Source organism: Strongylocentrotus purpuratus, unplaced genomic scaffold (genome assembly GCF_000002235.5).
Source record: "Strongylocentrotus purpuratus isolate Spur 01 unplaced genomic scaffold, Spur_5.0 spur5_scaffold_11, whole genome shotgun sequence".
Lineage (NCBI taxonomy): Eukaryota > Metazoa > Echinodermata > Echinoidea > Camarodonta > Strongylocentrotidae > Strongylocentrotus > Strongylocentrotus purpuratus.
The window spans coordinates 8,468,172-8,483,564 of NW_022145596.1; the positions used below are offsets into that span (position 1 = coordinate 8,468,172).

At 38.3% G+C, this 15,393-nt stretch overlaps 1 protein-coding gene across 1 annotated transcript in view; it reads left to right on the forward strand.

Annotated features, from left to right (window-relative positions):
* The window catches only part of LOC582099 (rho GTPase-activating protein 6), a 60,976-nt gene that overhangs the window by 14,022 nt on the left and 31,561 nt on the right, over positions 1 to 15,393 (forward strand). The window contains exons 2-4 of the mRNA XM_030980557.1: positions 1,621 to 1,725; positions 4,508 to 4,683; positions 13,083 to 13,358. Of these exons, the coding sequence (XP_030836417.1) occupies positions 1,621 to 1,725; positions 4,508 to 4,683; positions 13,083 to 13,358 (557 nt within the window). The remainder of the gene's footprint in view (positions 1 to 1,620; positions 1,726 to 4,507; positions 4,684 to 13,082; positions 13,359 to 15,393) is intronic.

The following is a 15,393-nucleotide window of genomic DNA, read 5'->3' on the forward strand; positions in this document are numbered from 1 at the left end:
GGGAGAGGAGATAAGAGATAATTAAAGAGAATAATAAAGAGAGAGAGAGAGCATGCAGAGATTAGACGTCTACAATAGTGTCTTTTTAGTTTATTAATCATGTCCTTGTGCAAAACATGAGGACTGTATATAGTGTCTATCATTGTTATGAACGCTACCCTAGTTTCAGAATGACCATTAGATTTTATTGGTTTTAAAGTATATCTTCTACTTCGCTCAACCCACCTGATCCCCTTATTATTCTCTTCAATCAGTCCTCCCACTTGTCTTGGACGTGGGCAGACGACGATATTTGTTTTCATCTCCTCGACAATTTTTAACTTCAATCGGTCTTTTCATTCCGATATCAAGTGTTATTCTTTGCTTTGTTGTTGATGTTGATACTGAATCAGAAGTTCCTGTTATTGTCGTTGCTAAAAACTTGGGAGGGTTTATTTTAAGAAGGAAGACGTCATAATGTTTGATGATAATGACATATTCAAACTATTTATACGCTTTTTACCGAACAAAACAAAAACAAAATATCCGTATGGGTAGAGCGAGTTTGATTTGCTCCGTGGGAGCTACACCGCCCACCTCCCCCTCCCCCTCCTGGCTTGGATATAAGCTACATCTGTGGGTATAAGTTTCCTTTCTATACTCTGTGACGAAGAAGATAAACATATATCTCACTAATGAATCTATGCACAATGGGTAAAATAGTGAACTAGCTTTTGGCGCGCTTTCAAAAATGAAGGGGAAAAATTCACCGAATTACTTGGAGGAAACGAGGGGAAGCAGAGCTCATATTACGGATTTGAAATGAAAGGTTGCGCGTGTAATCAGACATGGAGATACCTGGAATCTCGTTAAGTGTTTGTTTGACGTGAAACTTGAGCTTATGTTTGCCCCGATCTACTTCTGTGAGTGTTCGCATCTTTCTTGAGGCATATTAGAGCAAATATACATTCACAATGTAACAGGCCTTGTAGACGGTTGAACGCTGCATGGCAATTCAGCCACATTCATTATGTATGTGTATATATTGGCTACAATCAAAATCTAGCACATTCAATCTGGGATGTAATCATAGCTCCCAACCAATGCTATTTTGGAGGAATAACCCCAAGGAAGAAAGGGTACCAAGGAAGAAAAGTAATGTTCTATACATATTTCTGAATTGGGGTTTCCACGGATTGTTATCTATGAACGTGTATTAATATTTAATTTTTGTATATTTTTCTTTTTAAAATATTTTTATCTGATTTCGGAAAAAATACAACAACAACAATTCCTAACTGTTGGCCTTCATGCTATTGTTTTGAACCCTAGATCCTCTTTTTTTCTGAAAATTATCTGTAAAAAGTATATAAAATATACTTTATTCCTAATTTTGCCTTGAGAGACTTTTAATTTCGGTTGTGAAAAAGTATTTTCAAATGCGTTTTAAAAAATGTGATAATTATTGTAGTGTTATTCAAATACGTGAAACTCATGATTTCTTTTTCCTTTTCATCTTTGACTTTGAGCATATTAAGAAGCTACTTTCAGGGTGCTAGTGCTTTATATATCCAAATGGAATATATATTTTACTTGTGGGAATAATATTGAAATGTATTTGATCTCTCATTTCCCTTACAGATCCCCTACAGAAGCGCCCTAAGAAGGGCGGACTGCTTCGATCGGGGAGACAGCGAACCTCGAGCTTTCTGGATAGCCTCAGGGATATGACAAGGGATAACAAAGGTGAGAATTTAGAATATGTATAGCTTTTTTGTAGAATACACAGGATATTTTAAAATATATACACATGTATATATGTATATTATATCAGTTACTGTTCACTTATTGGTTACATTATCTACATGTATCTTCCAAGACATGCATTTCATTTACATCATATCTATTTATATGTATGTTATTATATAAATATGAATATAAATATTAAGTGTATATATATATATATTGCAAAAGAAAGATTCATTTTGTACGGTAACATTTACAGAATTATCATTGTAAGATGGGGTGAATATAAAAGAAGGATCTGTTTGAATCGGAACAGCATTTGGACAAGTGCTTTTTTTGTTTACATATTTCGTCTAAACCCTAATATAAATTTCCATCATGAATAGAGGAAATGAAGAGGGTCTGAACCATTCCTTTGGGAAATCATACTAATAACGCTTTCCCAATTAGTTTGATATTTTTATTCATCTCAGTGTCCTTAATCTCCCCTTTCAGTTCATTTGTTTATGGTATTCAATAATTTAGATTCTCCAGTGTGCTCTGATCTGTATCCTGGCACTCTTTCAATAATCAATATGCGGCTGTATATTTTAAATCCTTAGATACAAGTTTACAGCATTTTGTAATGACTTGTCTTCTAAAATGTGTACGCCATTACTCGAAAATCCAACCGACCCTGCCAAACGTGATATCCCTTGGAATAAATTCTAACAACTATACCTTTATCTGCCTGTTTTCCTTTTAATTATTCACAAGACCCATTTTCTCTCCTCCCGGAAGGTCCATAGTAGAGCGTGTTGTCACGTTGTCTTGCAAGACATGACATGTTGTGGAAATCGAAAACGTGCTAGAAGGTAGATTTAAGGGCCTCGTGAAATCTCCTGAGAAATGATCAGCGCCATTTTGAAATGAGATCAAAAGACAGTTCTGTAATCATAATATAAATTCGTTGGAGGGGTTATAGATACATTTATATGTGTTTAATGATGATATATCCCGATTTATTCTTAAGTGATGATTGAATGCATGCATCAATCAGTATACGATAAGTTGGGTAATTATCTCAAAGCGAATTTGTCTTAATCGTGCTAGAAATTAGAATGAACATCACACTGTGTAGACACTTGAAAATCTTTAATTACACCTGAAAAGGCACACGCGTGTTAGAGGTGGACAGCCTTTGCTGATCTACAGCAGGAGAACAGTAGCATATCTAGAATTTCTTCAAGCAGGGGTAAATTTTCCTCCAGACGGGAGAAGGAAAGTACCTCGACAGCCCCGCATGGGTACCCAGGCCTACATTATAATGGAGGATGGGGGCTTCAAACTGGAGATTTAGTACCATGCGGGCTTAGCACATCTCCTGCCATGGCATTTGTGTATACAATCTCAAAGTTCCCCACATATTTCGATGAATATATTTGTCGATTAATTAACAGTGAAATGAAAAAAAAATTATTATACATATTGATAATAAACGATGCAGTATAAATCATTGGGAATTAAAGTGAAGAATCAACTTAAGATGAAGACATGAAACCTGCACACATGGGACTGAGGCACGAAAAGGCATATTCATACAGTGATGTCAAACGATGACCGTGGTAACACGAAGTAGCAACTTCGAGAAAGACTCGACACCTTGTTCTATGTTATCCACCATTTATCACCCCTGATCGGAAAACCTGGTTTTTGATGTCGACTTGAATGTGTGGGTAGCTGAAACCATCTTGCCATTTTCACGGTCCGTGGCTTCCTCCATCATCCATCTCGTTTCCCACCCGGAGCCGTATCGGCGCAGGCTTCACTGCGTTCCTGATGGATGGGATCTCTGCGGCCTTATGCCCGTTGCCCTTTTCAATGCTACATGCACGTATACACGCAGTCATGTGCTCGCTCGGTGCCATGCTTACAAGGCGCCAGATATATGGCGGATTGTTGAACAGATTGAAATGGTTAACAGCTTAACGCAATTCAAAATGTTTTCACCGAAAGCACAACACATGACAAGAAAGCTGCCAAACACGTAGGAAAAGGTTGACATCTTCATATTAATCTCGTTGGACCTCGTTCTGCGTGCACCCACATACACAGCCACAAAATATGATTATTAGGCCTAATGGGCCGAACAATAATTTTTCGAAGATGTTGTCGAATCTCTGTTTTTTAAAAATCAATACTACACAGCAAACAAATGACAGAAATTATAATTTTTAATATTTCATTTGCTTATTCTCATTAACAAGAAAACACAAAGCTCTATTGCAATAATATACAACTTAAATAATTTGCACAGATCATTATAAAACAGTGCTTGAATAGGGTGAATAGAGATGCAGAATTTTACCAAAGCAAACAAAAGAATCGTTTAAAAGATTCTATTTGGCTGGGGTAATAAAAAGATGTAATTTGGGGTTCTACCAGCCTTACATTTAGTAGGTATGCTTTCATCCACTCCTGTGGACTTTCTCCAGCTAAAAGATTCTTGGCACAGATGTTTTTGTAACTACTGTCTATAGATCAGTGGGGCAATGATATCTATATGTGATAGTGAGTAGCTAGAGTCCCTACTTAATGAATAATTAAACCTTTTTGACCAATATTTATATCAAGTGCTTGTAGCCCGCTTGCAAAAATATAGGCCTACGTTTCCGATACACTACCTGTGTATAATGAAGAGGGCAAGGTTAATCGAAACAATTATGTTGACAGGATATTGATTTGTTACAAACTATAATGTATATTTTGATTGCTATTTTTCACTTTTTTGTTTTTCTTTCAGATGCCAACTCGGCGCCATTGGTTTTCGGCATTGCCCTGGAGAAGTGCATCCGAAACGATCGTGAGATGAGGTTATACGAGGCAAATAAGCAGAGAGAAAGGCGGGAAAGTTTGGATTTAGCCCAACCCCTTCTGAACCCGTCAACCCTCAACCATCTTACTGAACATTCCATGGCGGTAGGTACCACGTAATTATCATAATTATGGAGTGTTTGTTATTTTTCACAACCAATGTTCATATTTTTATATTTCGTAGCTGCCTTGATTTTGGGAGTTATTTTAATGTCAATATTTTGTCCTACCGCCTCTCTTGGCCTCTCGATCTATGTTAGCTAGCTCTCTCTCTCTTTCTCTCTTCTTATTTCTCTCTATCCCTCTCTTTTTCTCTCTCCCTCTTTCTCTCTCTCTCTTTCTCTATTTTTCACTCTCTTTAATACACACGTTTTTTTAAAAACTATTTCGCTCTGTTCGTCTGTAGCACATTTCCGCACAACACCAACCAATGTACACACACACACACACACGCACACAAGCTTTTATCTCTTTTTTCTCTCTCATACATCTTTACGATATCTTTCTTTCTCTCTTATAACCGGTTATGTATGCAGCACTTTAACGAGTGACGTCACGATTGGTATGATCTAGATGACTTCCCATGTAAAGTTCGTGATTTTTAGGTTCGATAATTTTCGTCCTAAATACCCTTCGAATCAGCCCCAACATTGCTTCCTTTCGCCTCATGATGACGCATCCGATTCTTTGCAGACGTCCTCTCGAATCCATCTAAATGATGTAAATTTGTGAGATCTGCTTTCCCGCCATCAACTTCAGTATGAAGGAAATGTTTTGGTCCATAGCATTCCAACGCGATCCCTCCTGTAATTGAGTGCGCGTTACTCACAGATCAACGCACTCGTGCGTCGCTCGGCGAACACAAGACGAGGGATGACGAGATCGCTTGACGTAAATACAGTTTTGAGAAGACGCTCTCTTGAATGTGTTACCAACACAAAAAGGGGTAAACCAAACAAAAATGTTGAGATGACGACGAGATGATGACGTGGAAATTATTTGACTCTTAGAAGAGTGAAGTCGTCTAAATATTATATAGAAGTAGAAGTAGTAGTAGTATATCAAAGTAACCAAATAGAGGATAGAAAATATGAGAAGGTGACCTTCATCAGAAATAAAATTACCCTTTGAGAAATGAAAATGTATTCATAAATAGTCGCCTTCCCACGATGCATCTCCGCCCACGTGATTGACAATGGTGTATTTTCGGTCGAATGTAATGGGTGCACATTCTCCGTGTCTCATATTTCAAGGCCGAACTCCTTTCGGCTCATAAATAATATTTTTGAAAGCTCATGGGGGAAAATGATACAATAACTGATGCGAGAAAGGATGTAATGTGATGGAAATAGACTTCTGAAAAGCAACTTTGATACGAGTATCCGAGCATCAGTCGGTGCAATATTCGTGTTCATTTGGGGACTGTGGGAGAGCGAAAAGTTTCCCATAAATAGCCGATGTTTTACCCTAGAATAAGAAGGAGTATGCTAAGTGTGGGTAGGATACAACCGCTGACCTTTTCGTGGTGTATTCAAGCGAAAACCAGTGTTTCCGTTGAAGTTGAAGACGATTTCAGCTGAATATATGACTAGATTTGGCCGTCATTAGAAATGACGACGATTGTTAAGTAAGCTGAGAGGTACTGGCATCATTTTGAATAAAGAAACAGCACTATCACGACTACTTTTGAAAAATCAACTCAGGGGAAATGTCAAACCATATTGTATATCAACATAAATTATGTTGGGATGACGTAGTAGTCATTGTAATTTTCGCACATTTATATAAAGGTGATGGTCACGGCTATTAGAATTATCTGGATTTAATTTTTCAGGAGTCTTTGCGATTGTGTTAAACATCCTCTTCGAAATTACCGTCATAGAACATAATATCGATATTATTGATATGCAATAGAGCAGTGTCGTAGGTGTCCCCCATTGTATAGTCTCCACCAACACACACACATACTCACACGCCCACTCACGTACAAAAAAGTTGTTGATCGTCGTGTATCATCCGACTTGTCTCTTCCTGTTTTCCAACTAAGTCTGTCTCGACATTTTTGTCTGCACTCATCTCGTTCAGCAAATGGACGGAAATCTCGAGGGACGAGGTATGCGCACCCCCCCCCCCCCACACACACACACACACGCACGATTTGAAAATGGGAGAATAAATCAAATGTCACCTCACTTTGTGCCATTTGTTGTATCCCCCAAAAATGTATATATATATATATAAAATAAAAAAATAACCCAAACCGATCTCAACATGGCCTTTACAATTCATAATGTATTCTAATACTTAAGTACTTGGGCATCCTCGAAATCTGGAAAATTATGAGCCCTTTGCGTTTTAAGAGTGATTTCCTCCCATGCCCTGCCCTCAATCTTTTCTTTATATATATTTTTTTTTAAATCTGTTTCCTAAATGTTGGCCCTTCTGCCTCATGCGCAAGTGCGACCACGTCAACGACAACGGGAAATACAATCGGCGGGGTCCGTTGTACATTAACTTGCTTTCTGCAGAGGCTCCTGTTAATGTGTTGACGTGCCAAGATAACTAGCCCCCGTCACACGAGGACATCTTGACTCGATAAAAACGGGATCCTTGTTTGTCGATACAGAACTCTTTGTTGCGATTGATCATGACCTGCGATTGGTCGTGGTTCTTTGTGCAAAAGGGGCCCAGATGATGCATGTATCCATCTCGTCACGTTAGTGATAAGAGATGAAAGGGAACGTGTTGAGTGATACGTTGCCGACAAGAATGTTACAGCACTCGAAGACGTTAGTGACATCCGAATGGAATTCCAAAGATTTCATCTTTAGAGTTTCAGTTAGTCAATCCCTTATCATTTTCACGGCATCCCTGATCTCCAACTATCCGTTTACACTCTCTTAAAATTTCATTGAGGGGGGGAGGGGACAAAGTGATGGGCATTCTGCAGGGTAGCTACGTGCGCTTTTTATCTATCATTGACTGACATATGACATGTCCATCTCCATGCTTACGAGTGCGCTGACGTATTGCAGGTCCAGCCGTAGAGGTCGTTCAAAAGGCACTGAAGTTATTAGAGGACACCGCATCGGCTGTCAGCAAGAAGGCCTTTACTGCCTCTTACGACGTTATGAAGTTACGTATTAGATGAAAAGAGAGGGAACGAAGATTCTGTGCATGAGGGGGGAGTCATATCATTATATTTGTTCACGTCTCTCCTGTGTTTTTTTTTTTTTGTGTTTTTTTTTTTTGTGTGTTTTTTTGTGTTTTTTTGTGTGTTTTTTTTTTGGGGGGGGGGGTAATTTATGGGGTGAAACGTGCCCCATTCCCCCACAGCTGCCCTATACTACAAGTTCAAAACAAAAGTTGCGCGGTTAAATTCATTCGTCTAAAGCAAACAAACTTTCAGTAAGTTGGAATAATTCTATCGTGATGCCTTTTTGTTTCAGAAGTTTAAAATCCGTCTTATCGGGGTAAGATGTTGAATCAGCGTCAAACCCGCAATCAATTAAAGCAGGGGAATGACATTTAAGGGAGGGATGGTTGGGCCTTTCCCACATCACAATCGGATTATCTCTCACACTCTGCTTTATACCATCAGGAAAACATTATCACATTCCATTTGCCTTCGAACCTTTCACCGCTAATTCTTCGAAATTCTACCGGCTAAACTGGTCTCAAAATAGCCGACATTGAAGCATCCTTAGCAGACAATAATCATCGGATTCCGTAAGTGGCCGAAAGGCGTGTGTATTAGCAACTGATTAGCATATACTATACTATGGTCGCATCGGATGGCCTGAGAGAGATTTGCGCGTTAATCGGGAGTCTTTTGGCGGTTCTAGGAATCGCAGCTACGAGGTTTACTCTTCATCCGTCTCTACTTACTTGTAACAGGCGTAAAAGAAGCGGTGAAACCGGAAGGATGAGAGGCTGAAGAAGAAAGCAAAATCCGACGGGAAAAGCTCTTAAAGTGGGAGCTTGTGCTACTCCAATACAATGCAATGATACATATTTTAGTGGATGAGCGACTGGGCTGTCGATCCAAATGGTCTGTGGTTCGAGTCCCATCCACGGCACTAACGTCCTTTACCATAACATCAATGTATAATGTTTCCTTGTCTCATTTTCTGTTGCTTCCCCGCACATTTCTTCATAGGGTGTTATCAGATATGAGTATCGATGGTAGAAGGAAGACAAAATAGATTTTCAGGATCAGAAAAAGGATGTTTGGAATAATAAAGGGACTTATGCTTGTTCTGTTTCATATCCTGAACACTCCGATGCGTGTGCGTGTATGAACGACTGAACGATTGCCTAAAAAGGAGAGAGTGATCAAAATTACTGCCCAAGTAGACAATTTTCTTTATCTTGTAGTATTTCACTTGTAAATACTTTTTGTTCATAACCTCATTTGTGTTTCACCTATATAGTAAAGCGTAGGCGGACTCCTTACACACGGGTGAAAATTCAGCTGAGTTCATGATTTTTTTCCCCAAAACAACCTACCTCATGTTGTGTAATTCCATGGATGTAATTACGTTAAAACTGTGTACATGTATAAACAATCATAGCTTTGCCAAACAGCATCTGCTTACTCCCCAGCGGTTTTGCATGTATCGCATTGCTGAAACATGAAGATCATGTCTTTTGTTTTTCTCGCGATTGTTTATGTTTTCTGCTCCGTTAATGTTACAAATCAGCAAACGGACACGAACCAAACACCAAGCTGAAACTGTGCCATGAAATGTCAAAAGTATACACTACTCGACAATCACAAATTTGACTTGTTTTCACCTCAAAGAAGCTTTGCCCACGTAACTATAAGGCTCGATTACTTTAAATTAGACATGCATGACCTTTGTTTTAGTCGTTCTGTCATTTCAAAGACTCGTTTAGATAGGAAGTGCATGGTAAACCGCGGTGGTTGATTTCTTTCTTCTTAAAGATGAAGTTGAGTTCTGGTCATGTGATTGCATTGTGAAAGAAACGTTGTGGAATCGATCAGAAAAGGTTGATCATCTAGCATATAAGTATTGGTGTGTACTGCAAGGTTCTTGAATCATCAAAATGATGAGAAATTTGGCCCAGTCTTCGTAAAGTAAGTTACAAGCACTGTACACAAAAAGATGTATATGGGACTACACGAACATGTGGCATCAAAATCTTTCCTGATTTGTATGATGTTACATGCCATATTCAGAATATTAAAGCATTTGAAGAGCCATGCTTTTCAGGGAACATTTTTTCTCTGATGTTCTTTCACACTTGCATAATACAATGATAACGCTCACAAATTATTTGTCACCTCTTCCCAGAACTCAATGTTCACAAGCATGTACATGAGTGGCGACTACGCTCAACAACGGTCCCGCGTTTATTCACTGAGATCTATTTTATGAGACTGATACATTAATGTGAAGCGTGCTACGCTTTAATATTTCATCTTTTAAAAACGCTTCGGTTTACTGCTTCATAATTATCTGAACGAGGCTCATTTTTTTCTCCAAAAGCATTTACATTTTGAGAGGGTAAAGTAAAGTACTGGTACGGATTTCATCAAGTTTGAGTTCAAGTCGCTACATTACCTTATGTTAATAGAATTCATCTCGTCTATTTACACCATTAATCTATTTTGTTTCCAGAGAGAGAAATAAATAAAACCGAAACGAGACGGCAGCATATGTTGAACAAACAACGTGTTCCGCTAACATTACTCTAATGCTTAAAAGAGCCACACTACCGTATCATATCTTACAACTTTGTCTGGACTATTGTTGTCGATTGAATGTATTTGATAGAAAATCCTGTTGAAAAAAAATTATAAGAAAAGAATCACGCGTGCCTATTCTGTTAATATCATGAGAAAATATTTTTCACCGTGCCTAGGTATTAACAATAATATTACCTGTAACAAATAAACGTGTTTGTGTTTTGTTTTTTGCGCTTTCTTGATTTTTGTTATGAAAGCTCGTGCACTGCAAAGAATTCTACATTTCAATGTTTATAGATATTAGCTGGGGGCGCCAGAGTATTTGTTTAATAGAGGGGAACTGATTTGAAATATGACAGAGCTGAAGAAGAAAAAAGAGTGCTGAAAAACATGGGACAAGATAGGAAATTCTCAGATTTTTCTGGACAGTTATACAGTCATGTCTTCTAAATATCAAGTAACAATAACAAACGTATTCAACATAAGATGGTAATGCAACATAAGGTGACAATGCACTCAACATGAAATAATCATAATAATATACATCAGATTATAGTATATTCAGCAGAAGGTTCACAACTCAAGCGAGTTTTTCAGCCAACCAGTGGGCTTTATTTAATGAAAGAAGTACGCCAGACACAAGCCAGTCATGCAGAGCTTGCTAAGTATTCTCCTCAAATCAGGCAAATAATTGTCAAACAAGGTGGGACGGTTAGGTGTAATAATACAAATTGATCCTTTATTCAAATAAAAAAAAACAAGATTGTTTACTTACCAGAACGACATGAATCCCGGAGAGATCTCAGTTTGAAAGATATTAAGTAAGGAGTGGGTGTCTTTGATAGAGAGATCATGTTAAAATGCAGTATTTACTCAGTATTCACTGGCGGATTTTAGGAGGCACAACCGGCCCGTGCACAAACACACAACTTCCCGCTCTTAAACACAATCTGACATTTCTTAATTTCACATTTGTTTGCATTGTTTTTTTTTTGTTTTTTTTGTATTTTGTTGTTGCTTGTTAGATATTTTCGGTATTGTGCCCCCCCCCCCACCCCCGGACAGAAATATGAATCCGCCCCTGCACTACCCTGCACGAGTCGAATCATTACCTCAAAAGATAGAGCAAATCCATGCCAACTTCTAGCATAATACCTATTGAATTATTAATATGTGCCTGCCTTGTGAAAATGGTGAAAATGCATTCCAGAGACCTATATAATACTGCCATGGTGGTAATTGCACATTCAAATCCACTGTGTGTAATAAAATAGACAATAAAATGCCATTTCAGAATGATAGCGCTTATCAAAGGATTGGTTGAGAACACGTAATCGGACATCAGAAAGCGCTAATGACCGGTCATTAGAATTTTCCAATGTTCGGCCTGATAATCATTTTTTATCCAATTTGGCCAGTCGAGTCTAGATTTAAGGAATATTGGATGGTTGTGATTTATCAAATGAAATAGATCCACGTCACCACTTCATAAAACAATAGTGTATACACCATTAACATGATAATTATGCAGGAATTAGTATCCACTCTCGGTACATTCGAAAAAGTCCAAACACCTATGACTATCTTTTCGTGTGTCGGACTCTGCCGAACGTACCTTATGTGGATAATTATTGTTTACTACATGTACATATCAAACTCCCTCATATATTATATCATCACTTGTATGTCATGTACTCTTTGATAATTATCATGTTCACATAGCGTTCCATTGACCCCAGGGAACCTTCGTGACTTCAATACATGTGATACGTCCACTGTACTTTTTTTCGCTGGTTTGGGGTAGAGGGATGGATAATATTAAGATTTGTATTCTTTTTTTTAAATATATGATTTAATTGAGAAGCAAGAGGGTCGAGGACTTTGAGATGGTGGAATGATTAATCACTTAAATTATAATTACCTCTTTGTAAACCATTACTCTCTCGTTCATTCCTTTTTCTCCCCCCCCCCCCCCCCCCTCTCTTTCTTTCTCTCTCTCTCTCTCTCTCTCTCTCCTCTCTGAAGTATGAAGCTCCTTTGAAGCAAATGAAAACAAATATACTTTAAGAAGTTCATTTAGTCGAATTGATATTCATTTCATGTTTTATTTATTTCCTATAGATTGAGGTATGAAAAAAATTATTGAATATTTCATCCTGCATTTTGGCTTTTATTACAAAACTACTATGATTAAATAAAAGGCCCTAGTGTACTGGTTAATGTGAAATCATTAAATAGGCCCTACTCTTAGGTTATTTCTTAAAGTTTTAAGAAATTTGCCTTAATTGGTACACCTTTTATCTATACTTCAATCTTCATTTTTGTTTAATCTTGTATGCTTGTATTGGCGCTCTATTTTGCGCACAGTGTTCCATCTGGACAACATAAACCAAATACAGATATAATAATAACAGTAAAACATTATGCAGTTTTCACTATGGGTGAGAGAGGGCGCCCGTGCACTGAAAAGTAGATAATAATAATATATCTATAATAATATGGTAAATACAGTTTGGGATTTTGTTATCTGTTAAGTAGTACATTTCCTAAATAAATACAAATTCCTTATATGTTACTTTCCCCCACCCCCCCCCCCCCCGCCCTCCAGCCTACCCAACCATGGCTGTGGTTATTCGTTCTGTTGCGAATGAGTGGATATTAAATACTCTGTAATTTAATGTGAAAATAAAAATGAAATATGAAATGTTAATCTGATAACCCAAAAAATATTTAAATGATTAATTCTCTCTACCCCCCCCCCCCCCCTTCCCCCTCTTTTTTCTCCCTGCAGAGTTCGAACAAGCTGGCCCGTTCTATCAGTTCCCCATCGTCATCACGCAATCGAAACCCCGCCGTCAACTCGGAATCCAACGCCACGCTACTGGACGCGCTCTCCCTCTCCACCGCGGCGATGGACGAATGCCGGCAGATCCGTCGCAAGAGTCTGGCGCCGCTGGAACCCCAGGTCCCGAGGTTGGTGTCCCAATGCTTCAGGCACCTGGAGAAGCACGGGGTTCAAGTCATAGGCATCTTCAGGGTTGGCGGATCAAAGAAGAGGATTCGACAGGTAGGTGGAAAATACTGGTGTAGTAGTGATGATGCTGATGACGATGATGATGATGATGATGATGATGACGACGACGACGACAACGATGATGATGATGATGATGATGATGGTGATGATGATAATTGTAATAATGATGATGATAAAACTAACACTAATAATTATTTAGTTTTAAAAATTGACAAAGGAAGCGGCTTCTAAAATCTGTAATTTTTGCTTCCAGATTTATGTTTTTTTGTGTTGTTGTGTTGTTTTCTTTGTCACAAAGTTGAGTACGTATTATGGTGACTGTTATTGTCACCGACGGCGCCATTAATATTTTCTTGATAATAAGAAGGCTGGGCAGCATACATAATAATTTGTTCTTTTATCTAGAATAGCAGCGACAAACTTTCGAAAATAAAACTGCAATAATTTCATGATATCGACCTTTTGAGTGATGAATAATGTACTTATTCCCGTTAGCTCTTTGTCCCGTCTTGTTGTATATGACGAACTGCTTGCTTAGGCAAACAAGCCAGAAAGCCATGGGGAAAAAAGACATCGAAAATGAAACTGTAATAATTGTATCAAACCTGGCCCAGTTACTAGTACAATGAGTTATGACATCCACTTCGTGAGATGAATATATCACTTACCATTACGCATTATTTACGCTGTCTCCTTTTCCCCGCCTTCCTCTTTTCTTTTACCGGTCTTGTTTTACAAAAAATACGATAAATGCTTGACCCTCTCTTTTCTGGAGGACGTCCCTAGACAGTGCTTCACTCGAAATGTCTGTTTTTACAAAAAAGCTTAATTTCTACTGAAACAAGGTGTAATGGACCGCATGTAGTCATAACCAATTACATCTGAAATTGATCGTGGATAGCTCAGAGGCGAAGTTCTATATTCAATTTAAGGAGTGGACTGGAGAAAATATATATTTTGAGGGAAATTACCGGAGGAGGAAAGTTGTCGCTAAAATTATGGTTTATCTGTTGGCTTTGTTTAATTCGCCTAGGACTAATTAGTTAGCTTTAGGCAGACAATTAACGATAGCAGAAGATAGTGAAAGCACTGGCTTCTCAGATTTCATACGCTTACATCTTTAACTCCAAGGCAACTTTTTTTCAGCTTAGGGACACCCCCTCCAACTCGCCCTTTTACTTTTCTCTCTTTCTCTATCTCTCTCTTTCTTTTTGTTTTCTGTTTCGCTCTCAATTTGTTTATTTCATTCTTTGCATTTTTTTTCATTCGTCCCCTCATATTAGCTCTTCTCTCTCACTCTATTTCTCTGGGATTTTTCTTTTTCTGACTCTCTGTTCCCCCCCTCTCTCTCTCTCTCTCTCTCTCTCTCTCTCTCTCTCTCTCTCTCTCCCTCTCTCTCTGTTCCTACCGTAATTCTGACACGAAAATGCATTAAACGCTCTGAGAACTATTAGAAAAAATGTGCCCAAAGTGAAGCCATTTGTTTCATGAATAATTCACTCGTCATTGCTACATTCTGGGACTCGTTTCGCATTATGCCCATTTCAGTTATACTGAAATTTAAATCCTTTCAAATTTAGAAGCGTTGTATTCTTCTTCTTCTTCTCGAAAGCAATTCCTCTTTGCATTTTTGGCGTTTTGAAGTTGATTTCCAGGTGTCTAAGAGATGTGCTTCTGAAATGGATTCGTCTGAGAATTGCATCAGGTATCGGTCTGATGCCTTGACATTTCATGGAAACAGCGACAGCTCTTCAATTTGTTTCAACTCTCACATTTTGAGATAATACCGTCCCAAATCTCTTTAGTGACAATCCTTTCACATCACATGCGCGTTACAAGATGCATCCTTTTAAACACTCACAGGACTACGAATTCTTTGTTAGGATCTATTGAAACCATTCCCTCCTGGAACCGGATGCTTTTTATATTAATCCTATATTTAGAATAAGAGGATTGGATAGTCAGTGGAGAATTGAATTGGCTATTTCGAACAGTCTGGCGTTATCATGTTTATTAAAATGTTGTCAAAGCTTGGTGTATGGTCCCCAAGCACTACAGATCATGAAGT